Raw genomic sequence first — 27335 nt, forward strand, 5'->3', positions numbered from 1 at the left:
ATTAATAGTAACGATTTGTTTTAAATTCACCGATGTTGATATCATCGCGCTGTTCAAATCGTCTAAATCTTGTAAAGTATTGCTAGTTTCGGATCGTTCAATACACCCGTCACATTGTCACTCAAACGAATTAGCAGTATAGTATCCAATTTCTGTTGCTGTTCATTTAACTGATCCGAAGATTTAGTATAACCTTAGTTTACTATTCGCGTTTGTATTTGCATTGACTGCATTAAACTTTGTGCTTCGTTTATGGGAAGGGATAATGACAATGGATTGATGGATTGAACACACTTAGGAAATAAAAATTATTTATTAAAATTTACTTCTCCGTATCGAATATGTTTTCTATGTAATTTCAAATTATATTAATTTTCGAGTGGTAAAAAATGTTAAAGGAAGGTTATCTCTAATAATGATTTTATATTGTAATGATCAATTTTAGCGGTAATATCATAGTAGTTAAGTAGTCCGAGTCAGGACTACGTGTTTCGAGTAATCAAATAACACCAAGTCAAAATTTTCATTCTAAATTGAAAGTAATATGTCTCAGAATGCGGATGTCGCAACTAGTTGGTAGTAGCTCATAATGCAGATTTTGTTCCAGTCCTACTAGACCCAGAGAACCTACTTCGGGGTTATATTCAATTGCCCAATATTGTTTTAACTCAACATTATTGTGAATGATTTGCTCTTCACAATTTGCTACAAATATATATTTTTGTGCTCCCGTGGCCTAGTGTTATCGTCACACATTATCATGATAGGGGTTCGAGTTTGATTCCCGTTCTGCCCGGGGCCTTTTTCATCAAAGAAATTTCTTCCGAATTCACTGAGGTCACGCGCATTCTAGAGCTTTACACTCCCGAATACATTCAAGGCGTGTTATTCGGCAAAAATATCTCAACTAAGTACTACTAATCAAAATAACGCACGTAATACCTGCGTTGAAAAGCCCAAAGTTCCACTGGGAACGTTAAAGCTATCCAAGTCAAGTCATGCATTTTCGTTGCGTTAATGAAACGAATCGTAGATTGAAATACGTTCTTTCAAATATTTTTCGATTAAATAAACCCTTATTCCAGAATCCGGTTGGATTTCAAGTTAGCACAATATTGCGTTCTTTCATCTGATCGAGTCAAATCCAGCCGGGTTGTGCAAATATTGCTACCTTGAATTGCAGTATGTAAAAGTTGATTTCGTTCGGATTGCGATCTGTCAAATCCGATCGGGCTCCAGAATATGGGTTAATATGTAGTCCATACATTGTAGCGTTTTTCGTACCCATGCTGCACCAGGTGCTCATGAGCGGTTTCAGACATCTGTAGCGAATTCATTAATTCATGTGTCGTGTACCGAGGATTAATCTTGATGAGTGTCTCAATTTGATTGACATCAATAGCAGCATAGTAATAAAATTCGGCTCTGTTACAGCTAAATGCTAATGAGCCTGAAATAAACAAACGGAATCAAAAAATTAAAAAAATAACAGCATGGAAGAAGAAGCGTATTAAAAAAATTACCAGATAGCAATAAAGAAAAACATCATTGCAAGAAACAAATACGGCCCGTGCACCCATGGAAGATTTTGTTGTTCGTTTCAATTTTCGAAAAGCCTTGGGAGCTCTCGGTAAATAAATACGAAGCCGTTTTATCATCAAGAGCAGAAGCTAAATCGAAACCTGCACATATGTCGTGATTTTTAATACTACAAAAGTTCCAACATTCTTTGTGTTTTTTTTTTTTTTTTTTTTTTTTTTATTATAGTGACTTTCAACACATTTCGGCTGGTTCGTCACTTTTACTTCCATTTTTGGAAGAATGTCGGGAGTGAGAATTGAAGTCGTGATCTCTGCGTGAGAGGTATGGATGTTACCACTACGCCAGATCGCCTCCACTATTCTTTGTGTCTTTATCCTGACGGAATACATGGTCCTCTATTACCGATTGGAATAAATTGATCGATGCCAGTTCATGCGCGTTCCTTTCAGATTATACATCTCCGGGAATAAATCCGGCCATATAAAAAAATATGGAAGTTTGACCGGGCAGCACTCTCAGGCAACTCAGTCTTTTTATTGTAGAATAAAGAGTACTCAGGGTGGGCGTAAAGTTAAAAATGTCTTGTAAATAGAGAGAGTCAAGTAGAGTCAAAATTTAATGAGATCAAATTTTGACTATAAATATGAATGTTTTTCTTAAAAATTAATTTTACGTGTCCTCAGAGATTTGGTTCACTATGACTGAACAATTTAATGATTAAATCATATAATTTATCCTGTACGCAGTTGACGTGAATTTTAGACTGTAGAATTTCCTCCACTAAACCTATAGTGGAAAAGCGGTCAAAATGAACACCCTAAGGAATATGCCCATTTACTGCGTCCACATACTGCTACAATTTCCGTTCTTCGAAGAATATTAAAGCTTAATTAACTGTTGTTCAAGATATCAAACGGTTTTTATCGTCACGATAGGTTCTGACGTCGATGATATCAGAAAAGTGCCGACCAACGATCAAAACGTGGTCAATTTGTGTTTCTGATTGCTGATCTGAAATGATATTGGTCCTGTGCTGAAAAAAAATGCTATGTATGGCCATGTTCTTGGAGACAGCGGAGTCGATAAGACTTAGGCCGTTTTCGTTGGTTCACGGATGGGCGCTGAACCTACTAATTACCGGTCTGAACCAGGGTTGCCATAGTAAAATCTGTGTTTTTGGTCTCAAAAAATCTTTCTATCTGTGTTTCTTATAAGAAAATCTGTATCGAAATCTGTATGAACTCTTGCGGTCGTTTGTCTGCTTTCAGCCACCACAAAGAAGAATACTAATATTATAATTTATGCAACAATGTATCAGTTCACACTTTTTCTAAACGAATTTTAATGCTTTGTGAACCTATTCGCGAACCAAAACGGTGCTACTATAAACGGTACTCAGTAGATACAAAAGTTGTCATCCATGCTTGAGGAAAGGATTAATGGAAAAACTCCATGTTTTGCGCACTGTGTAGATGAAAAGAGCATTGTTCTGTTTGTTCAAACAAAAAATAAAAAGGTGAAAGATACGAAACAAATTATTTTTGTGATACATGCGAAAGAAGAATTATATCAAACATTTTTCTAACATAAACATAAAAACATTGTTTAGTAAATACTGATCAGAAATTTGCAGAAAATAAAGGAATCTTGCTCATCTTTCATGATTTCACAAAGTTATATATCACTGTTTTTTCATGTAAAAATAATTGCGACCAGAACGACAGACATGTCGAAATTTAATACGACCGCAAATGGTTAAATTTATAAGTTCAATCTTGAAGTATAATCTTAGCTTTAGTATCATTGATTGGCACATTTATTATGAATTTGACGAAGTTGATGGTATCCACGTAAAAATTCGTATTTAGTTGGAAAAAGATAAACAGTGTTATTTATAATTTGCAAAGCAAACCGAAGACGCAGACTTTTGCATCTTATTGCCTTAGATTGAACATGCGAAAGTAGTACTGCACGCCTCATATGAAGGGTAAAATGACTCTCATCCATACTGACACGAATTCTATATGAATAAAATTGGTGATTTGGGAAAAATATTATTGAGATCAAGCCATGACTAATACTGGATCGTTATTTTGAAAAATCTGTAAATCTGTATGAAAACCAAAAAAATCTGTAATCTGTATCTACAGATTCTTGGTTTCAAAAAGTCTGAAAAATCTGTATAAATACAGATTATTCTGTAGATATGGTAACCCTGGTCTGAAATACTCCTCTTGGCCGACCTGGGCTTCTTTCAAATCATCGATGCCGATTTTGACTTCGTGTTTTGGGCATCGATCGTATTAACGCTCTAGCTGCGCGTTGAATTATTTTCTATCGTCATCGGTGCTAGTTAGATGGGGGCTGTGGACGTTGATAATGCTGATGTTGAAGATACGGCCTCGCATCCTCGCTCGCTGAGCTGCTCTCCTTCTTGTTTCTACCGGACTCGATGCGAACACCATCGAACCTTTCTAACACATCTCCTGCAGTGCTACGATATTAAAACTGCGAGTTCTCAATATTTCCGAAAGAATTCGGGTACATGCAAGAAAGTTGATAGACTTGCTGTTCCATGTTCCGAGTTTCCGATCTCTAGTTCGTGTTTTTTGAATTTTCCTGTGCGTTCCATTTTTACGGATGGCTTGCAGGGCCTGCACCAACTCCCTGTCTGACCGGAGGGCCTTCGTGCACAGCTCTTTTTAGAGTCGCCGCAGGCACGACAGTGATCAGCCGCCCTTGACATGGGGAACAGTCGCACCTCCATGGTGAACAGACGTTCGGATAGACCTCCTTCGCTGTCAGCATACGACCAAGATCCCGCCAGGGCTGGTTACCCGATCTTCATTATGGTTACTCGTATCCCAGCCGACACCGCGGAGATGTAGGTATATGAGTTACTGGACAAGAAGCTAAGGACTACGAATGGAATCTATTTTATGCCTGCAGGTACGCGAAATACCAATGGTACGCTTGGTCCAATCGTTTATCAACCATTAAATACTATATACATGCTAGCAGGAGGGACTTATCGCAACAAAATTCTTCTTGGTAGTAGAGTTGTGATCGACGGCGATGTTTACCATCCATTGTATCATCATTTGTTCATCTATTTTTGAGCAATAAAACAAAAATTGAACGGAGAAAAAATATTCATAAATAGAATAGTTAAGAGCTGATGAAGTGAGAGGGTTCAAAAAAGTTGTACCATGGTGTACATGATTCCAGCCCTTCTGGTTGTCTGAAACAAATTCTGAATCAGTTAAGATGCCGCTATCGCATGAACCTCGGACAAGTCAAAAACATCTTTTTTAACAAAATGACCGCCGTTTGAAACACAAAATGTGGTTCAAAACGTTTTTTCTTACTATTCCCGGTTTTTTTTAAATAGTAAAACTTAAAAAATATTACATTTTAGAGGTTTATGCGATAGCGAGACGCCTGTAGATTGTGTCCATATAAATTCGACATGAATCGGTTCAGTAGAACTTCAGATATCATGTACGCCTGTTTGAAAAAACTAGTTTTGAGAAAAACGCGTTTGAAGTTCATTGTTATTGCCATACCAGGTTAGATGCCGCATCACTAAAAGGCATTAGCCCTGCTGCTTGTTTTTTTTAAAGCTGGGAAAAAACAATAACTTTTTTCGTGTTTTTCCGGAAGATTAGGCATAGAAACATCCTTTTGTGAAGGAAAGTGAAAATTGTCCAAAAGTAACATGGGACAACTATGCGTAGAACGGCAGCATAGTCAATGGAAGTTGCACTTACTGTGGGCTCTGCAAATCCTTAAAGTCTAACAATCTCCAACCTCGTACGAAGTGTACCATGTACAAATTTCTAATTCTTTATGGGCATCGACAATGCTCGAAGATGACTCCGAAGCACTCGGTGCTTGACTAGGACTTGACAAGAGTGCTCCGAGCAATATATGGCGGTGTACATAAAAATGAAGTATGAAGAAGAAGAGTGAACCACGAACTGGCGTAACTCTACGGCGAACCCAACATCCAGAAAGTAACTCAGGCTGTGCGAGTGCGATGTGCAGGGCATGTTGCAAGGTTGCCGGTCAGCAGCAGGACTTGACAAGAATCAGTGCGGTCGGGAAATTGAGAACTGCAGCTACGAACCGAGTTCATTGGCGAAACAATGTTGTGAATAAGATATAATATCTTCATGTGGTGTAGCATCATCTATAGTGGAAGTGGGGGTAAAACGGACATGTAAGAAGAACTTAAATTATATCCTTGGAAACTCATGTTTCCCAAAACGGTTCTCCTTTATATAAAAATGGAGTTATGTCTGTCTGTCTTTCTGACTTGAAAACTACTCAACCAATCGGCGTGAAAATTTGTATGTAAGAGTTTTGGGACCGGGGAAGGTTTTTATGATAGTTTGAGACCCCTCCTCCCTCTCCAAGGGGGGGAGGAGTGTTCCATCCAAATGAAACACAAATTTCTGCATAACTCGAGAATTAAGCAAGGTTCCAGGGGACAAGAATTTTTTTTCATTGTGTTTCCTCCCCCCTCTCTATGGGAGCTGGCATACAAATGAAATACAAATTTCTCTTCTTCTTGAATGGCGTTAACGTTCCCTTTGGAACTTTTGCCGTCTCAACGTATGCATTAACTAGCGTCATTTATTAATACTTAGTTGAGATTTCTTAGGCCAAATAACACGCCTTGAATGTATGAATGAATGTGTCCACCGTACAACATATAGAGGCAGTATTACGTAGTCCGGATAAGATAGAATCACTCATGGATATTCGATACATCCATCGGTTAAAAATTAGGGCTAGACTTTACCCTAAGACAAGATCAGACAACTGGCTTCTTACTCTTCTTCGACTTACAAAAACAAAGCCATGACATGAAGATGCCAGAGTTGCCAAATATTATAAAATTTCGATTTTTTAAAATTTCTGTTTTTATTAATCGTAACATTTGGTTGGTGCGAATTTAATGATTTTGCATAATTTCAGTAAGGCAATCTCAAAAAGGATAAAGGATAAAATAAGTCTTTTAAATACCCATACCCCTATAATATAATAATGATATCCATAACAACTCGTCCAAGATTGTCTGGAGAATCTTTTCTCGTTGATCCGTGCAAAACAACGGCTCTCAACTCCATTGTAATTCAGAAACAACTTGAAAATCGTGACTCTTTCGCAATACATGACCGTAGTACCGAATGCTTCGCATACAGCCGATACACAAGAACATCTTGTTGGATTAATGGACTTGCTATCAAAGCGGCGAGAAGAATGTTCAGCCCAGAAATTGATGGACAGTGAAGCAGCATCGATATCATATCGAAATGTGGATGACATGAATATTGAATTCGACTATGAGTATACTGTCGATGAAGCGAAAACTTTCCTTGACAGAACAGAACGAAATTCGTAGCTCTTTACATCATCAAAATAAGTCAGCGGGAAAGAACATGTGTTCGGTAATGGTTTGCCGGCAATGGTCCGGTCTAAAACTCACGATTTTTATTTACGAGCTAGAGCTAACAACTCTGCCATCTGCATAGTGAATGATGAGACTTTCCATTTCTTCTTAGCAATGGAAATTATATTCCGAAATATGAAATCGCATTAGGGACCTAACGAAGCTTAATTGACAAATGAGTGTTTTGCCGTTCACTTTACTCCATTGTGAAAAAACATAAACTAGCATATAATTCCTTCACATTTCCTTTAAACTAAATATCGTAATATTCATTAAATTCACCATTTCTAAATTAAATACAATCCAACGCTATTTTATTTTCGTTGGCAACACTGAAAAAGTCGGCTTTGTTTACAAAATTTATCGAAATCAGCCAATCAGAAATCAGAACGACTGACAGAAATTTGGTCCGTAAAAGACCCCCTATTGTCTGATCTTATCTTAGACATTACCATGAGCATCAGCATTTTGTTTTTTTTAACAAAAGTTAGAAATGGTGTTTACATCTGATGCTTTTGTTCAGAAGTATTGATCATTAGCCAAGAGCAACTTTTCCAAGATCATGTGCCCAATTATGTATATTTAGTCAAATGTAACTTGGAACAAGAATATGAAATCGCTAATATGGGATTATATAGGGTTGGGGGAAAAGAAATGTTGTATTTCTGATCGAAATTTGACGCTTTATTCAACATACTTAAAATTATCCAATTTAAGTCAAACATGCGCCGTTTTGTTCGCAAACTTATTGCCATTTAAAAGGCAACTTCATTAAATCGATCAAACCAACGCTGTGCTGTGCGAATCGTTACAGTATCGGGTCCATAAACTACACGATTTTTTTCGGCTGCCTTCGTTGCAGTTTTACCTCGCTGGTAGTAAAAACGTTAAATATGGCGAATTTCTTGCTTGGTGGACTCCATCTTTGACGCGCTATAACTTGAGACTGAAAAGGACAATCACAACACTGTCAAAACGACCCTTGTAGCCGTATAGTATGACCCGATGCGATAAGTACACAACACAAGATATGTTTAAGTGTTGCCATATATTGACAATATGTATACGACATTTCTTTTTCCCCAACCCAATATTATAATATAGTAGAAAATTTTGAGTTATTGATTACATTAGGTTGAGTGTTTTGTAAGCTACATTCCACATTAATCAAATCTAGAAAATCACGCGTGCAGCAGGAATAATTTATTGAAATTGTTTTGAACGCTCAATGAAAACCTCTTATAGCACCAAACTTCAAACTCGCTTTTCTTGAAATCATAATAATGTCACATGGTCCGGTCTGACTTAACACCTACCATATATAGTTCTGAATCATATTTCGGACACTCTAATAATAATAATTACATTAAATGCGTAATGCCCTGACGATATAACTGAAGGGTTACTCTAAAGAATCAATTGTGATATAACTTTCAGTTATATCATCATGGCATTAAGAATTTCAAATTATTATCACAGAGTGTCCGAAATAAGATTCAGGATCTTTAGCGCAGGAGAAACATTCCTAGATCCATGCCTGAAGAGCTGGTGGAGTTCGAGTAATGCCACTCTTAAACAGTGCAATATTCTGCGCATGTTCCATATAGAGACCCATTCTCATTAAACGCAATGTAACATAATACTTTCGCTGATGTTAGCAATGTCGATGCTTGGTAGCATTTGCAGTAAAGTATGCTTGATTGTACCGTAAATGTAGAACGCCATAATCTCTATCTAAAGTAATAATTTCGTTAAATGTGAACAGCTCTTAATTCATCGCAACTCATTGATCCGATCTAGTCATTCGATCTATCGTTTGCGAATGTTCGGTTCAATCGCAAACACGCGGAAGCAACTCAGTCTCCGTCGATAGCCACATCTGTTGGCGCATTGACACCGTTGCGCGTTCCTTTTTTCAACCTTTAACTCGATCTAAGATTAGATAAATCATCGGCCGAATTTAACATACGACATTTTCACTTTCCTACTTTACGTGGCGTTCGGTGTGATTCGTGGCAATTACGGTTAAGGAATTCCACATTACGTATGAATTGAATCATGTCCGTGAGGCTTTTCTTTCTTATTTAAGATCAATAGATTGTTCGTTACATATTCTTATGAGAATCAAATTTAGTCAAAAGTAAATCCTATAGCTAGCAACAAATAATATTAATAATCGTCAGTTCAATAGTAGTCACACAAATAGATCTAGATTTTTGTTTTGCTTCAGATCGCATCAACAGACACTTCCATGGGTTGGGGTGAAGTAATAGAAGATTGTTCCAGCACATTTCCACCGACATTTTCCTTCTGTGAATCGCTCTGCAGACCGCTTTCATCTTTCGAAGCGTCTATCTTCGACGGTTGCTCAATTTCGGGTTCCGAGGTGAGACTTAGATTGGGATTGAATGTAAACTGGTCTGGTTGCTGAGATCCGGTGATGTGGAATTTGGGCGGATCATTCTTGATCGTTACGGAGTTGGTACAATCGGTCACTTTGTAAATGCCAACCAAGTAGTCCGAAAGTTCGAACATATTGGATCGTAGCGAAATAATGATGAACTGGGCATTCTTCGTTCGTTCCTGAAAATAAATCCGAAATTAAATTTGTAAATTGAAGAACACCTAATAATCTTACCTTTATGTAATGCGCTACGATGGACACATTTTTGAAATCCAACGCCGCGTCGATTTCATCCATCACGTACAGAGGCGATGGTTTGTAGTAATGCAAGGCAAAAACGAGTGCCAACGACGAGAGCGTCTTCTCGCCTCCGGACAGATTGGAAATCATTTTCCACGATTTCTTCGGCGGGCGAACACTGAATACTATGCCCTCATTGAAAGGATCCATAGAGTCAACAAGTTCCAACTCGGCATCGCCACCGAGTGTAATCATTTGGTACATTTCCTTCAGCTTCTTGGTGATGATATGGAAACCCTGCATAAACTCGGTGAAACGCTTCTTCCGCACGTCGTCATACAACTGACGCATTTCATTACGTTTGGCGGTGATTTCCTCCAGAACGGCTACCCGTTGCAAGTAGGCTTCCTGTTTTTTCAGGAATTCTTCGATCACGGACAGATTCGGTTTGCTCGAGTTGAGTTTTTCCTCTTGGATCGATATTTGGTACTGCAGGTCGGCCAATTTATAGCTGTCCAATTCCTCCTCTGTGTATTCTTTCAACGGGTCGGGTGCCGGTTCGCCGGGGATCTCGTGCAGTTTCAGTGGTTTTAGCTATATTGTGTGAAAATGGAAAGCATCAACTTGACTGGTTATGCTAATGAAGTTTGTAAAAGTATACGATCGATTATTTTTATTCATCTTCGTTTATAATTACTACAGTAAAATCCATTTATTATGACTCTGCTCATATTAACCTAGTGTCTACTATTACGTAATTACTCAACGAAGTTTGTTTTTCATATAAAATTCTTTGTAAAAAAGTCGGATATAAAAAAAAACGTTGAAAAACATTTGAAGACATGTTGTTTGAAACTCCTAAACTCGTAAACAAACTCCTAACATAACTCCTAAATATGTATTTTTATCATAATAATGTAGTTGGAAAAGTTGTTGAAAATTATAAGCGAATTCATAAAATTCCACAAACATTACGGTATAACACGACAAACATATTAAAAAGCCTATTACTTTAAAAAGACAATAAATTAGAAATATTTTTTTGATCTCGAAAATGGCTGCATTTAGAAGGAGGTTGACGAAGAGTTTTTTTGTTTTTAATCATATCAGGATTCATAATTTGCGGCTAGAAATGACATACAAAATTTCGAAGTTTCGAAAATTCATAAAAATTCGATGTTCCACAAAGTTTGTCAAAAATAGTTTTGCCATATTGGACTATTTTTTTGAATTTTCTAAATGACTTCTATTTTATATGAAAAAATAAAAAAAAAATTAGAAAATACATATATTTGAAAAAAAATAATAAAAAGACAACAAATTAGAAATGTTTTTCTCGAGAATAGCTGCATTAAGAAGGAGCAAATTCAACCTTTCTTTAATCGCTCGCATGGCCGTTCGTGGGTTTTCCTTTACTTCCCGGATGATTAGCGTGTCCGTTTTTTGCATCAGTCTTACGTTTCGGTCCTCTTTCCGGTCGATCTGCCACGATCTGCCGAGCATCTGATGCCTCCGAACGAACAGCTGGACTGCACCACGGCCTACCCCATACTTTTTAGCAATGTATCGTTGAGAATCCTTACGTTGGAAGTCACGCACAATCAAATTTCGGATCTGCATTGAGATTTTCTTTCCACCCATTTTTCCGAAAGCTTCCCCAACGTTAAAATACGTTACTATGCACGAAAATTATGCTTGTGTTAAATGTAAACAACCAGCTATCAAAACCGAGGGGTGTATCGATGAAGAAAACACTGTAAAACAAATCTACGCAACTGGATTTTCTATGTCATACTCTAAAAGTACCCATTTAGGAACAGAAGTAATTTTTTTGTTCTTCTAAAAAAATTGTAAGGGGTTGTATCTAGGACACGACCGCATATTTTCGACGTAGAACTGATATTATGCAATCCACTTGTTCACCACTTCGAATATTATTTCAGAATGTATCGAAATTTTTGTAATAGATATGTTCTTCGTTACAAATGAATTTTATGAACGTCTTTTTACGTTTGTTATGATGCCTAGAACTACCAAAATATGTGAACGGAAGAATTGTCAAATGATTATTGTATTCTATATTTCTCTCTGAAATTATTGCACATCTCATGTTTCCGCAGTTCTCGAAGGAGGGGAGATAGCGGGAGGGAAATATTTACGGTAACGAATCTCTGCTGAGGCAAATATTCAGCCTTTTTCCCAGCAGTTAACATTGCTTGTTTTTTGTCATCAATGCATTGAACTGACGTTATGGTGAAGCAGGTGTATAAGGTTGTGCACCAAAAAGCTATTTGGGGAATACCAAGTTATTCATTAAATTATATTAAGTTATTAATTTATTTGGACTCGCGTGCCAGTCGCAAAACTGCTTTCAACTAGGATTGCATTTGCGCTAATCTTGATGCAGTGCTACTCTTTTCGAGTTTGTTGAGATTAACAGATAGAGTTTATTTCGTTTATTTAGTCACCAAGAAAGTAAATGCCGTTTTGAAAATTTGTATGTGATTTGGTTTCGCTTGTAGCGGAACTTTCTCCACTAAGGATGATAGCTGCGCTTACCACGAGCATGTATTGTTCTGCGAGCACAAGAATGACTCATCAAACAATTATCGTCAAATGATTTCACAATAAAAAACATTTCAGAGCGACCAAACTGGTAGAATGGTTATTTAAAAATTTTCGTAGTATTATAAAATAAAATCCGCTGTTATAAACAAGCGGCTTGAATTAAACTACAGCGTAGTTCTACGTTAACAACGCAGTCGTGTCTTGGACACAACCTCCTATAATTTTTTCGCCTGCTTTGTCATGGCTCGGATGGTTGTGTTAATTGCAATGCCAGATGCACTTCAAGTGAAATATTCGCTAGCGTTCACAACTCGAGGGGAAACATAAAACAAAAAATTAGCAAAATAAGTGACCTTTGTTGTTTGGGGCACAGAAAGATTCTAAGAATTATCCTCAGAGGAAATGCAATACTTATACGCTAGCGACAACTTACTATGCGAGGGTGAAAATTACTTCGCAAATATTGTTTTTTTGCTATGCCCCTTCGTTGTTTCTATCCTAGCGGCTGCATAAGTTGCCCGTTATTGACAGCTCTGTTCGGGAAAGCACACAAATGGACAGAACAAATATATGGAGAAATGCGAGTGATTCCAATTTTCATCAATTTAAACAGACTATGGGATTGTAATGTATAACATATCAAACAAATCTTGGAAAGTTTCCGATTCGATTGGTATGCAAATCGTTAAAATCCGTTCGCACCAAAAATAGTTATTAACGTTAATTTTATTTCATAAAAACGTGACCTGTTTTCTGATTTGGCACCCTTAATGTAAGACATAGTCCTACGTCAAAAAACTTATTGTTTGTTCCCAGCTTTGAAAAAAACAACATCAAGCCCAATTGTCCCGTGTTGATAGTCTAGGCAAAACTGTCTCACCATGTATTTTTTGTAGATCCATAATAAATGAATCGGTTGAAGTACGAGAATTTCATATCATGCTTTCAGCAGGGCTAATGCACTCATTTCCGATTTGGAAGAACGAACTAATTCTGAAACAAATAAAAAATCCACCTTGTTAACGAATGCGGTTTATATCTTTCAAATCAAAAATATTCATGACCTTTTTAAAACGAGGGTTCTCGTCTTTTTCTCCATCCACATTAATTATGATTACTGGCTTGATTATTCCTTGATACCGAATAATTCGAAATCAGGCAGCTCGCACACCCTTTTCAAATCGAGCCTACGAAAAATACGTTCGAAAAATAGTGCCTTCCTGAACGAACTGCAACGTATATTGGACCACTGTATTAAACTCCTTCAGCGATAATAGTCGGCTTATGTTTAGCAGCCATGACAAAATCATGATCCAGCAGATTAACGCGATTTTCGAGATGCATTAATCGGTGTCTGCTTACTGGCTGCTGATAACCCCATTACAACAAGTGCTTTATCATCTTGGCTCAGGAAAGATACCTTATTCGTCCTAGAATCGAAGCTAGCTGCTCCCACATTTTGACCCTGTATTCATTTCGAGTCATGCGGAAGGCTCTCCACTGCTCTCTAATGCCTTTCTCCTCGATTTTATGGCAGTGTTCACCTAGGGGAATCTCCATCGAGCTGACCAACTACAAGGTGTAGAACGGCATCTCGTTTAGAGCTGTATTGATGAGACCTTCTTCTTGACTTATGTTTGCTGGGGTGGCGTACCAGTTGAGACGTTTCAGAAGTTTTTCGAAACATGCTTAGTAGACTAGTTCAAAACTTTTCTTGTTTTGATCAGGTGTGAAAATTTTAAAAAAATGCTTGAAAATCTCTATGTGGAATGAAATTCAAATTTCAATATATCGTAGCATGCTGAATAGATTATTCGAATTGATTTAGGACAAAAGAGGCCTATGCTTTATGAACATACTGTAATTCGTATGAAAATAATGCTAATTTTGTAAAATTTAGTTCTATAGTTATTGAATATAGTGTGTTTGTGACTCTAATTATCCGGCCGACTTGAGCGCAAAATTCGAATTCTCTGAACATCACAAATAGTGATCGATGCAGACCGTTGTCGGAGAGACATTACATGAATTGCCAAAAAAAAAAGCTCGGAAAATAATGGAATGTCATCGATATTGAATAACATGTTCTTTCAACAATTCACTTATCTGGAGCCACAGAAATTCTTCGCGTCATGAACACATTTTAATGGTGCACAGCTACCCCGCTAAATGGAACACATCTTCTTCAATGGCACTAACGTTCATGAAGGAACTTCGCTGTCTCAACGTAGTATTACTTTTGTCAATTTTTATTATTAGTATTTGGTTGATAATTATATGTCAAATAACACGCTCTAATGATAGTCTGAGTGTCATTTTCGAGCATACAGTGTAAATCGAAAGAAACTTCTTTGCCCCCGATCAGATCGGGAATTGAACCATGACATATTCGAGTATACTAACCACTGAATCACGGCAGCCGCGGCCACTCTGCATGTTCCTTCTTGAATGGCGTTAACGTTCCCTGTGGCACTTTTGCCGTCTCAACGTATGCATTAACTAGTGTCATTTATTAATACTAAGTTGAGATTTCTTAAGCCAAATAACACACCTTGAATGTATTCTGAGGGGCAAGCTCTAGAACACGCGTGGCCACAGTGCAAGTCGAACGAAATTTCTCTGACGAAAAATCTCCCGGCCAGAACGGGAATCGAACCCGAACACCCGGCATGATAATGTGAGACGCTAACCACTCGGCCACGGGTGCACTCTGCATGTTCCAAAACGAGCGAATCAAACAGAGATTGTAAACAAACGTTCAGAATGCAATGGAGAGAGAGCGGAAGTCTGAGTCTGCGCAGACCACGTGAACCATGTGTTGCCGTGCACATAATTGAATTTTTGGAGGGTTAGCAGCTTTCTCTGTAGTATGTTTATCTAACATAGTCTCGTCATAACGTAATAACAAGCGAGCTCAGTTCTGCGGATTTCCGTACGGTTTCAAGGTGTTTTGTGATAGTGATAAGGAAAAATTGTCCAAAATCGACACGCACAATGGGTAGCTTTTTCTCGCATCCCACTGGAACGGAAGTGCTGAAGAAGAATCAGGAGTACATTTCGGAAATGAACAAAATTAAAGTATGCCGAACCGATCGAAACAAAAAAAGGAGACACTTCGTATTCCAATAGTATTTCTGAATTGTTTTCAGATGGAACGTTGGATCCAAATGCATTACCAGATCAAAGAAAGGGAATCTGCGATGGAGATTTCCCGAGCACGGGAACTTTTCTACTGGATTGCGTCATTCTATTGTGTTTCTACGGTTGGCTTGATTGGTCGCTTCAATATCACCCGACGGCCAGGAGCGCTAACACCAATTGTGCCGTTAACATTCCTAGTGGCTTACTATGCGGATCTTGCTTACGGGACGAAAGTTCATCGAATCATTGGTTGGTTCCGATCGAAGCGGAAGTGTATACCGAAACGAAGATAATCGCATTAATGTTTTTGTTTCAGCCGAGGCGGAAATGATAATGCAGCACGAGCCAGAACTGCTGGAGTGGCCCAGTGGGTTGCCCACAGTGTCGGAAATAGACTCTGCTCGATTGGAGAACGATGATAAGATTCGTCTGCATCCACACCAAATGTAAAAAGGGAGAGAGGACTTGAGTGCTCAAACAAAAACATAAGAATGGCTTATGTGTATACTAATGACACATTCATGTTATAGCACAACATACACGAGTGTCGTGCTGCCAACAGTATTGAAAATCGATTTTAATAATAGCGAAAGAGTTAGGGGTTTACACGTTTATTCGATAAGCGACAGGACGGGGGGAGAATTTACTATGCATGACGCAATAATGTTTATATCGTAAGTAACACGGAAACACATCATCAATGTTATTCAGTATTTTTCGGGAGTTGATGTTCAGAACTAAAACATAGATTTGGATATTTCAAATGGAATTTGGATGGACAATACAAAATATATCATGAGAGACTTGAACTTAGGTAATTTGTTGCAATTTTAAATGCTCACACGGGTTTTAGGAAGCGAGTTTTTTTTTCTAACATTCTCTGTATCTCTAATTGTTCTATTGTGATTCACTAAACTTCAAATATTCCATTGTAATTATGGTTCTATGACTTAAAGAAAACTATCCCTTCTCATACCGTTTCCACACTCTGACGAATTATGTCTTAAGATTATAGCCTTACATTTGCTTCACCTTTTTCACATTTAATCAGCAGGAGAATGCCTTTTATAAACTAGAACAAGAAGTACGGAAATCGAAATTTCGATCGATTGATCATCCGAAATTTAATATAGATGTAATTGGTGTGAGAATGTCCCGAAAAATAAGATAATGGAGAATCGGAGACCGTATATTGAAATGAATCGATTGAAGCCGGCAAGAAAAGTAAATATTCCGGGGAATCAAGTTTTCGATGTACCCTTACAGAGGTTTCCCCGTAGACTTTATGTTTTGAGCCCAATTATTAAGAACAGTTCCCATTGTTACGGAGAAGAAAAATAACAAAAAAATTTTGAAATTGAATTGTGTCAGGACTGCATTATTCAAAACCGTTATCATATGCATGGTTTGCCATCTAGTTCGGCCACAAGTTATTATCGTCGTGATAAAACAGAGAGACAGGTATAAAGCTTAGATCTTTTCAAAAAGAACAATTTCGAATGCATATGATTTTCAACCATTCTTTCAATCAAAACAAATATTCAAGGATGCAACAAAGCTTGGATTTAAAAAATGGACAATTTTCGGTTGGCGATAAAAAAACTACAAAAGGTGATGTATTGGGATGAATTTCCCATAAAACATAGTTTAATTGACCATGTTGCAAAAATATTTCGACGCATACGGCCATCCGGAAGTTTATCGGATCTTCCGCCAATGCTATCGAAAACATATTTGTTGGTATGTTTTTTAATTCTTTCTTAGCTTTATCTATTAGTTTCATTGTTTTTTTTTTTGCCACGAAATTGTTGGAGTAGACCCTCCGCTTCAGGTTTGCCCAGAAATTATCGATGGGATGCAGCTGGGGGACGTTTAGAGGGCGAAGGGCGAGTCCAGCAAAAATACCACAACCTCGTCCGGGTGATATTTTTGAATGAAGGAAACAATTTCCGGCAGGCACTTTATGCTATAAATCTCCCCGTTAACCACAAGTCCCGAACGGAAGAAGAGCGGCTTTGACATCCCCTTCTCGCTGATGGTCAGCCATAGGAACACCTTCTTTGGGAACATGGTTTGGGATACTTCACGTCGGAACTTAACTCCTTGGTGGGGGACGTAAAGTTGCTGGTTTCCTGCGAGTCGTTGCCAGTGTTAAATTGTTCATGACGACCGCGACGTTCCGCTTCGCCGGAAAAATTTTCTTCTCCGTCAGCCATTGTTTCTTGGTCACAGCTTGCTGTTCCGACACAGCCGGTCTTGACTCACGTTTACGCATGATGATGTCCATGTCCTATGTATTTTTTCACTGTTCTCATTCTTCTCCAGAAGTGTAAGGATGTTATAGATACCGGAACGGGCGTATCCGGCGGACTCAAAGTAGGGTAACACGGGGTGATTTGGTCATATGGGGTGATTTGGACCACCCCTTTATCTCAAAAATTACGGCTCAACTTGGATTTTCTATAATGTCATTTCCTTCTATTGTTGAACCGTATGTACCTAAAGTAAAAACACTTTGGTAAAACTTCACAAGTAGAGAGAAACGGTAGCATAAATACATCAAGTACTTCGAGCGTCAAAAAATGTGAGTTTTCCGATCGTGGTTTTAAGGTTTTTCCCGCTGATTAAACAAACTTTTCGTGTATTGTGCAGTAAAGTTCTGTTCGCCTACAGAAGAGGAAGAATTTGATGTAGCGAAACTATAAGTTTGATAACAATAAATGAAATTAATTGCATTTTAATTTTTGCGTGTTGTGTGGGGTGACATGGACACGTTTCTGTGGGGTGAATTGGTCCTACAGGTTTGAGACTTTTCTTTGGTCTAATTGATTCCAGATGACGCTGAATTACAAGAAGAGGATAGACAGACAACGTTGGAAGAAGGAGGAGCTTGAAAGAGCAACGCAGGCCATCGAGAAAGGATTTTCTTTGACCAAGCATCAAAAGTGTTTGAAAATGCTCGACCAACAGTGAAAAGATTCATGCAGAATTCGAGATGGTGTCAATCCAACTTTTCTGGTCTGGAATCTGGCCAAGACACCTGGTATCGATCCCAATTGTAACATTATCCCAAAATACTTTACATAAACATAAGTATGTTTTTTCGATGAAACACACACTGGTCCAAATCACCCCGCATCAAATTTTAATGTCTAAAAATCATCTCTTTTATTTTAATATATATTTGGTAGATTGAAGCTTTATATAATGATTAAACATTATTGATTGAGAGAAAACAAGTGTAGCTCAGTATACAATGTGACATTTTTTATTTAGACCGTATTGGTTTGGAAATATTAGGCGCTTTGCTTAGGTGGTCCAAATTCCCCCCTTTTCCCCTACTTGGCGATATCCACTTTCTTCACAACGGGATGGAGCTCCAATATGTTTTTACCAAGGATTGCAATGGCTTTCCTGTTCCCATCATAAATTCCGCGGTTCAACTGATAGCGCACTCAATTTTTGTTTTTGATGAAGTTATGGGTTACTGGTAAGATTTGTCCGTTTTTTTAATGCTAGCTTAATATATTTTTTTTTTGAAAAAAATGTCTACATTTCATCGTTATTACGACATTAAGTCGTTATTACGAAGAAATTCTTTCACTTTAGGCGTCGTGCACATATTACGTAACGCTAAAAATCCGGATTTTGGATCCCCTTCCCCCCTCCCCCCTACGTAATGCAATTTCTTATTTCTTCAATACACAATAAGTAACGCAACCTTGGCCCACCTGCCTCCCTTCCTTTGAATCACATACTTTTAGGATAATCCAACAGCATTCCGGCTCTCGAGTTGACGCTGATGGATTTTGGAGGTGACTGTGTACAATTATTTCGCTTTTCTCCTCTTGCATGATGAACATCTCGGAACTATGTTAGTATCAAGCTGCAAAAAATGAACCGTGCCGAAGTGTATACAAAACGCTGTCAAAAATTTGCATAATCGACCACTGGGAACACTGCTATCGCCAGTCTCATTTCCCAAATGTCCCAAATGTGCCAAATAATTAGCGTATAGTCGCAGCCCTGATATATGTGAATAGCTCCCAACGTAGCGGAAATGGACCTTCTTGGCTCATTAGACAAATGTCATTCTCTCGGATGCCTTCGTAGCCAAACGGTTACACATCCACTTACTAAGCGAACGATCATTAATTCAACCCCAGGCCCCCCATAGACCATCTGCTAATTGGCCTTTATCGATGAAAGTTTCAATATTCTCTGCAATAGAAAATCAATCAAGCGATTCTCTGGCCTGATGTCAGTATTGCGTGTCAGTGTCCACAAACCAATTTCTCGACTTCAGTATTGATTCTTTTGATGAATGTTGAGTCGGATCCGGCCGCAGATATCACGTTTTTGACGATGTCTACGCGGTCTCTTTTCTGCGTGAAATACAGGTAACAGGTAAATGTTCTCTGTCAGCTTTCCGATGTTCAATTCGTGGTTACTGACTAAACTGCCCATGTTTGCATAGGAGACGTAATCACCAACACCATTAGTGTTGGGAAAACGCAATTTTGTTGTTTTTTTCACCTACAAGCTTAACCATGCAAATTTTCAATGAAATTATATGTCTAGTTGAAAGATATTATCGGCAAAAAGAGGGCCTAGGAAATTTTGCGAATTAAAACATATTTTTTTCATTTGGAAAACGCTTACGTCTATTTATGCGGACAATCAATCGTTTCATCAACATTTGTTCGCATGTCTAGACGTAATCACCAGGTTGCTCTTTCTGTAGCGTTAGCATTTACATTTCCGATAATAGTCAAAACGTCTCCGTCGGTAGTTTCAGTTGTTATCGGATAAAACCAAAAAGGTTTGGAAGAAATTTAGTCAAATGTCTGGAAAAGGTGCTCTTGATTTGTTGCGAGTCTATGATAGTAATATTTTCTGGGATATGATAAGAACAGCAGGTTCGTGTTTTTCAATTAATTGGATTCGTAAAGGCAATCTGCAATGTTGGTAATTTTAGCAACATGATTTACCGATGTCACGATCAATCAATCGCAATTGTACTACTGATCTGATTGTTTCATTATCTACTTGAAGATTCAAATGCGGGAATTTAAAACATTAAAAAACACAATTACTTCTCTTTATTCATCGTGTACAGAAAATAATAATTATATGAGCAGCGTTTCAATGGTTTCTTATGTTCATCTTTTAAGAAACACTAAGTAATAAGACACTATCGTGACAGACATGTTTGGACTCTACAAAGAATGTGATTCAAATGTAGATTTAGCTTATAGCACATAATACTGACAATTGTTGATTTTCGAACGATGTATGAAAGCTGTATGGAACTACGTCTGTTATGCGGACAAACAGTGATTTTTCGGAAACGTCTTTTCAAAATTACTCAAATGTTTTCGAACAAAAAATGTTTGTTTGCATGTTGAGCAAACGTATTACATTGCGTACAATGCGAAACAGCGAAAAAGTCGATTTTGTTCATTTTGTCGTTTACGTGTCCTATACAAACATAGGCAGTGTAGTATATGTCAAACGACGTTAAACTCAAACATAGATGCATGCATACATGATACATGAGAAAGAAAACGAACTCATATTAGGAAATCACTTCAATATGCATTGAAGTCCATTTGACGGGGAAGAATGAAATAGTTGAGTCATAGAGTGAGATAGCAACTAATGAATGACCGAATGACTATTGAGTCATGATGCTGACAGAGAAACTGCTGGATAAAGCCAAAACTCATTTCTAATCATAGTCCGCTGACTATCTCAGTTGAAATTGACTTTGCCGACCCTTGCTGATAACTTTGATTCGGCGGATCCTTCATGCATCTGTAGGACACAACCAATTTCTTGATCCGTGTGTTCTGGATTGGCATATCTAACGATTCGATGGTGACGTGATTGGCACCCATCAACTTCGCAACGTTGAGAATTACGGCTTGCTCGATGGTCGTGTTCATTAACAGAAAGTCCTAGAAAAACTTGCGATAACCAGCCACTCATTTTGTAGTCAGTCGGGAACTTGAATGCTGAGTCCTTCAGCAGTCTGATTTTCTAAATGCTCAGAGAGGTCTGCGGCTATTATATGATCACAATTCCTAAACTCTATGAGCGTTTTCAGTCGGAGAGACTGACTTGGTTTGATCGATAAGGGATTCTATTAGCAGTTTCGCACGGCCTTATCGTATTCTCAGTGCTTCGATGACCCGTGGAACTAAGGCTCTCATGCATCGTCCTTTAAACAGTGTTGAAAGCGAATGGCGTAGCAAAGATTGCCCCAAAAACTGGTATTTGGCTGCTCAATATTCCTTCTCCAATTCCAAATCGAGAGCTTTTCTACCAAGCTCGAGCTGCTTTGTAAGCCGCTGCCTTGTGGGTGGATAGGGCGGTGACTGATACCGATTTCGTTTGAGACACACCCAATAACAATTCTCTACCGAACTGCTCATTCCTGCACAGATGTGCACTTATTGCATTTATTGCAGCACATAAAATCATCGATCAAAATCGGACGGAAGTTTTTATAGTTCATTACTTTTGAGGATTGCAAACGTTCATCCGTGTTGAATCTTTTGAATGACCGTTTCATTTCATCACTTCACTCCAGAGACCCAAAAACACTCGTCAGCTCATTGCCGAACAGCGTTACCCATTGAAAACCTATGTTTTAATATTGTTTAAAGCCATTTAAATTCATTAAATTTCAAAATTATGAAAGTAACATCACCTGCCTAACCCTCATGTATCCGCGCGCAAAATCATAACTTTTTTTAACTCAAGGCACGTGCAGGTGAGATTGGAATTTACGAAACAACACATGAACTGGAAAGCGGAGTGGGATGAGGTGATGTTTATCCGATGAAAAGAAGTTCAATTTTGATGGCCCTGACCACTGCGCGTATTATTGGCATGATCTCCGATAACATACTCAGGTGAAATTGAGTCGGAACTTTGGAGGAGACACTCTCATGGTATGGGCTATTTTTTCAAAGAGAGGAAAGGCGTCTATAGCATCAATTTCGACAAGAATGAATCAGAAAACATATTTGGAGCTGCTGGACAGTGGACTGATACCGTTTACCGAAGACGTAATGGACGACGGCTTTGTCATGGTTTTCCAAGAGAAACATTCTGGTTTTGAACTGGTCTGTTCGGACTTAAACCCTATTGAGAACCTTTGGAGGATTCTGGCGAGGCAAAGTTTACAGTGTTTACAAAGTTTAAAGTGGCGGACGACAATTTAAAACAGTTCGTGAACTGCAGACATTTGTTGGAGATGAGTGGAATAAATAAATTGATTCAATGCCAAACCGAATTCATGAAACGGAAAACCTATCAAATATTAAATTGATCAGTTCCATGTTTTAATCTATTTTTGAGACTAAAATATGAGTTGCGCTTATAAGAATTTCCACTCCGAAAATTGATTTCCATGATTAAAAATAACTATTGACAACTGGACTGGGACATTCAATAGCAAAATTTACTTGATATTCAAACTCTTATAGAGGCTATATTTAAAAAATCTAATTTATAACACCCAAGCAGATGAAATATATGAGTGCGCTTATAGGAATGGCATGCACAACATAAAAATTATGCTTTTGTTATCCCAAAAATAGGCACGAGTTTTTCGGCCAATATCGGCTATCCTGATTTCTTCCTGATTTTTATTTTCATACCTTATTTTCATATTTTTGAAAATTATAGTTGGCAACCCTGGCGGGGTCTTACATTTTTCTGTAACAAGGATTCAAGTTGACTCAAATGAGGATATCTGAGGAACAGACTTAACCCATTAGCGACCAAGCAGTACAAATATTTTATTGACACATGCAGTTTGATTTTGGTTAATGGCGCGACCTTCAATGCTCAGGAATATTTTTTCCCAATTTTCCATTTTCCAGGAAATGACCGTTTGGAAAAACGCACATTTTCCATAACGAATGGTATACAACCTACATCACAATGTGTGTTGTTTTGTCAAATTAATACTGAAGAAAGTCACATATTTTTGTGTGCTATTAGGTATTGTTATTGAAATTGACAACACCTTTCGCACATGCATGTTATTATAATTTATATAATTTATAATTTATTGCCAAAAAAGTTATAAAAAATTAATGAAAGCTAATACATAAAGCTATCATTTGGTGCGAAAACATTACTGTATGGTTGCTTTCCAAAGACATGAAAAACTATCGAATTTCTGGCCAGAACTGGTCATTGATGGGCTAATATTAAACGTTTTATAATTATATGTTTAGTTAACTTGATTATCATCATTTCGTTAAATTCGCTTATAAATTTCTCACAATTTATTTGCCTTTTACTTTTTTCAGGTATTTTTTACTTCTCCCAGCCACAGACCCGATTCCGATTATGATTTCCGATTCATATCCGATTGTAGAATATTTATAAGGGTGCACCTTTACTCTACAAGTATAAATTAATGAATAAATGAAATGAAACACTGACACTGTGGGCCATGACAATATCACCTCGCTATCGTTGAAATGATGATTTTCAGTAGTAATGATATTCTATGGAATTGCGGCCATCTTACTAACCCCCTCCACTATCTAAATCACCTTTGTTTCTAAACATTAGGCCACATGAACACAAAAAAGTCAGACACAAAAGTCAGCTTTACTTTACGTCAATCAAGCAGTCGAGCAGTTTAAGCAGTTGTTTAGGTTAGATTGTGCTGTCTTAGTAATATTTATATTTTGGATTTTTAGGCGTTATTGGTATTTATTTAAAGAAAGAGATTTAATTGAACGAACAAACTTCAGATTTTTTTTCTTCGACTTCATTCAATTTTACTAGTTATTTAACACAGCTTCCTCAAAACAGAATTATTGATTCTTGGTCTGCGAGACCGTATGCGCGATTATAGGGGGATAATGAAAATTTATCAGAAATTGGACGAACTCCGCTGGAGCAATTGGATTTTTTTTCAGCTTCAGGCAAAAGGCAAGGGACAAGGAGAACAAAAATTGGTATCAGGAACAAAGTGAACAGAAGTTGGCATCAGAAGTGTTAGTTCTGTTAGTTTCAAATTCTCGCGTAACACAAGAAAAAAGGAATACCAAATATTGAATAATCCTATGGAAACAATCCGGCAATGACAGATGATAACTTTTTCATGAGTAATTGAATTGCATAACTTCATCTCCTCATCTATCAAAGTAATCTTTAAAACTCATATCGTTGAAACTAAATCGAAACATTCCACATTTACGAGTGTTCCCCGAATTCTATCCATTCTAAAAGTAACGAAATACCATTATACAATAAGATTTGTGCATTGATCAGTAATGTTTTCAAACATTATCAATATTTCAAGTTAGTAAACATTTTTGATAACTTATTACCAAAGGACGATGTATTTGAAACGAACAAAACATATTAATGTTGAATTAAAACAATGAATCGTAAACGATGTTATACCATGTTATACCACAGTTGAAAAAATGTCAAAAGTATCAATTCATGTTATGAAAGAAACTTACCTTGTTCTTCCAATGTGGTATCGTGTCCTTCACCTCTCCCAACTTCTTCTCGATCGATTGCAGAATCTGCTCGAACTCCAACCGCTTCATTTTGCCCTCTGCTTCCTTCTTTTGGATTGCAACAATTTGCTTCTTGATAGCGGACGAACCTTCGTGAGCTTTCTCAATCTCCAGCTTGAGCGTGTCGACCTCCGTCTTCAGGGCGCTGGCTTCCTCGTCCAATTTTTCTCGCTCATCGTTGCCCTTTCGGATGGCTTCTTGTGCCGCGACTACCTCCTCCTCCATGCTCTTGATTTTATCCTCCGACTTCTTAACGTTCCGTTCGGATGTTTTGATCTCCACCGTCAGCTTCGAAATGTTTGTGGTCAACTTGTCAATCTGTTTACCCATGTTGGCAATTTTGGTCTGCAAATCCTTAACCTTGGTGTTGGTGATTTCGTTGATTTGCGCAGTAATCTTGTCGACCTTCTTCTGAATGACATTGGCCGCGTCACTGGAAGTTTTGTGCTCTTCTTGGCATTTTTTTACGGTTTCTTCGAGTGCCCGCACCTTCTCCGGATCGGAATGTGTTTGCGACACTCGTGCCTCCTGTCGTTCGACCTGATCCTTCAACCGAGGTAACTGTTCCGCCAAACTGTGCACATCCATTCGCAATCGTTTGGCTTCATTCTCCTGATGCTTGAGCTGCGACGAGAGCTTCTGGATTTCATGCTCCAGCTCGCCCTGCTGCTCCTGCAGATAGTTGATCTGGGACTGAATCTCCTCGGCCTTCACTTGCAGCTGCTCCACTTCCTTGCTGGAGCCGGACGTATCGGAAGCGGATGTTTTCGTCTGTACCTTGGTACCCATTCGACCACGCTGCATCGAGCGACCCCCACCGGACATTGTGCCTGATGTTTCGATAACGTCACCATTCAGCGTTACCACGCGGAAACGTTTTGGGCCGTACGCGATTCGCTGACCCTGGTCCAGATTGTCGGCAACTAGTGTGTCCCGCAGTGCGAAGTAGAACGCTGGTAGAACTCGTTCGTCCTCAACTCGTACCAGATCGAATAGGCGGGGAACGTTTTCCGGTCTGGAAAAGAAGGGCATCAATACATTGCGCGACAGTATATAATTTTTAAAAATATAAACAAAATACTGTTGTTGTTGCGGGAACAACAAAGACTTGTTTCCAAAGCGAATCGAAGTTTTTGATGTTGTAAACTCTACAATGTAGAGTGTGGTTATATTTTTATAGAATTAGCATTTGGTTCCGTCAGTTTTTGATTTGTACATTTAATTGAATTCTTTTCTATTATTTATTTAGGGAAATTCGTGTACTTTGTTTAATAATTTCTGTGTTTACATGTGAGTGCTGTAACAATAGTAAAGTGTGTTTCAATTAGAATTTGATCGCTTATTTTTATTCACTGCAGCGCCACTAATTATCACGCCGAGAAACTTTTGACAGCGTTTTGATTCGGATGGTGTTATTCAATAGAAAGTTCCATCAAGATTGAAGGACGCATTCAAAAGTTATCGATGATAGAACGCTAAAGGCAGGAAAGAAGTCTGCACATTCACGTTGAGAACCCGACGTGGTCAGGAGGATAGATCGCAAAAATTCCTAAAATTTCCAAAGTCAACTGTAAATACCGTACTCAAACCGGGCACCCGGAGACCCTTACGTTGGATCGGGCGAAACCTATCAGCCGTAGAGATGGAACATATGATCGGAATCTACGAGCAAAGCTGATTCGAGCAAGTTCACGACGAGCCACAGTACAGCTCGGCGAATTTATGTGCGAGAAGCTTTGCGGTCCTATCAAGCCAGTTAACACCCCAACAGAACGCTGAAACAAAACCTGGTTGCTAAAACCCGTGCAAAAAACAGCAGCGAGCATCGTCAAAAGAAAAATCCGACTTTCCTGAAGCAATTGTGAATAGTCTCAGATATAACCTTTTCGGTCCAAGAAAATGAATGTTAGAAAAGAAAAAACCGTCATATCCTCCATTTCTTGCAGTCTTCGTTTCACTAATTGAAAGCGATAGCACTGTTCCAGGTTCATGATTATGCCCATGTTCAACTGCTGAACTATTGAAGTAAAGTTCGATGAGAAAATTGTAAACTTATCGATTTGAGCTTTTTTTTTTAATTAAATCGTTTATTTTTACAGGCTCAGTTACATAAGTTTAAAGGAGCGAAACTCCTATCTGTATTGTTACAAGTATATATAATCATTTTTCATTAATTCTAGTGTTAATGAAGTAGAGAACCGATTACTCGCGGTTTGCTCGAGTTTAGAAGGGTGACATTTTTTTCAGGAAAAGGAAGGGATATAAGGATATGTTGACAATGTTCACACTCACATTCGCACTCACATTCATCATACTCAATTCTTAAACCTATCTTATATCTAATATGTATTTACATTTCACCTTATTCTATTGTTAGTAAGAAGGGATTTAATTTCTCGCGAAGGAAAAGGAAAAGGAA

The 27335-nt window shown here is 38.1% G+C and overlaps 2 protein-coding genes across 3 annotated transcripts in view; one reads left to right on the top strand and one right to left on the bottom strand.

The window, feature by feature from the left end:
- Positions 1 to 9098: 9098 nt before the first annotated feature.
- The window catches only part of LOC129779493 (structural maintenance of chromosomes protein 4), a 31620-nt gene continuing 13383 nt past the window's right edge, over positions 9099 to 27335 (bottom strand). Inside the window, exons 4-6 of the mRNA XM_055786985.1 lie at positions 24857 to 25931; positions 9639 to 10238; positions 9099 to 9583 (exon numbers count right to left, since the gene is read on the bottom strand). Coding sequence (XP_055642960.1) covers positions 9227 to 9583; positions 9639 to 10238; positions 24857 to 25931 — 2032 coding nt within the window. The 3' untranslated portion in view covers positions 9099 to 9226. The remainder of the gene's footprint in view (positions 9584 to 9638; positions 10239 to 24856; positions 25932 to 27335) is intronic.
- Positions 15006 to 24802, top strand: LOC129779503 (plasminogen receptor (KT)). 2 transcript variants are annotated; one of them, XR_008743683.1, is made up of 4 exons: positions 15006 to 15290; positions 15362 to 15602; positions 15670 to 16027; positions 23684 to 24802. XR_008743683.1 is itself a non-coding variant. In XM_055787010.1 (3 exons), exons 1-3 carry the CDS (start codon positions 15207 to 15209, stop codon positions 15801 to 15803), a joined length of 459 nt encoding a protein of 152 aa, XP_055642985.1. In that variant the 5' UTR covers positions 15006 to 15206; the 3' UTR covers positions 15804 to 16288. The 2 variants fall into 2 exon arrangements, 1 of the variants encoding a protein (XP_055642985.1); XM_055787010.1 differs by lacking the exon at positions 23684 to 24802 and having other exon boundaries at positions 15670 to 16288.

The sequence above is a fragment of the Toxorhynchites rutilus genome, chromosome 3 (genome assembly GCF_029784135.1).
Source record: "Toxorhynchites rutilus septentrionalis strain SRP chromosome 3, ASM2978413v1, whole genome shotgun sequence".
Lineage (NCBI taxonomy): Eukaryota > Metazoa > Arthropoda > Insecta > Diptera > Culicidae > Toxorhynchites > Toxorhynchites rutilus.

Bases quoted from the DNA above. Each gene is read 5' to 3' on its own strand.
- LOC129779503 (XM_055787010.1), top strand. From the start codon at position 15,207: ATGGGTAGCTTTTTCTCGCATCCCACTGGAACGGAAGTGCTGAAGAAG. The intron at 15,291-15,361 runs GTATGCCGAACC...AATTGTTTTCAG, and splicing joins CGGAAATGAACAAAATTAAA to ATGGAACGTTGGATCCAAAT. The intron at 15,603-15,669 runs GTTGGTTCCGAT...TTTTTGTTTCAG, and splicing joins GAAAGTTCATCGAATCATTG to CCGAGGCGGAAATGATAATG.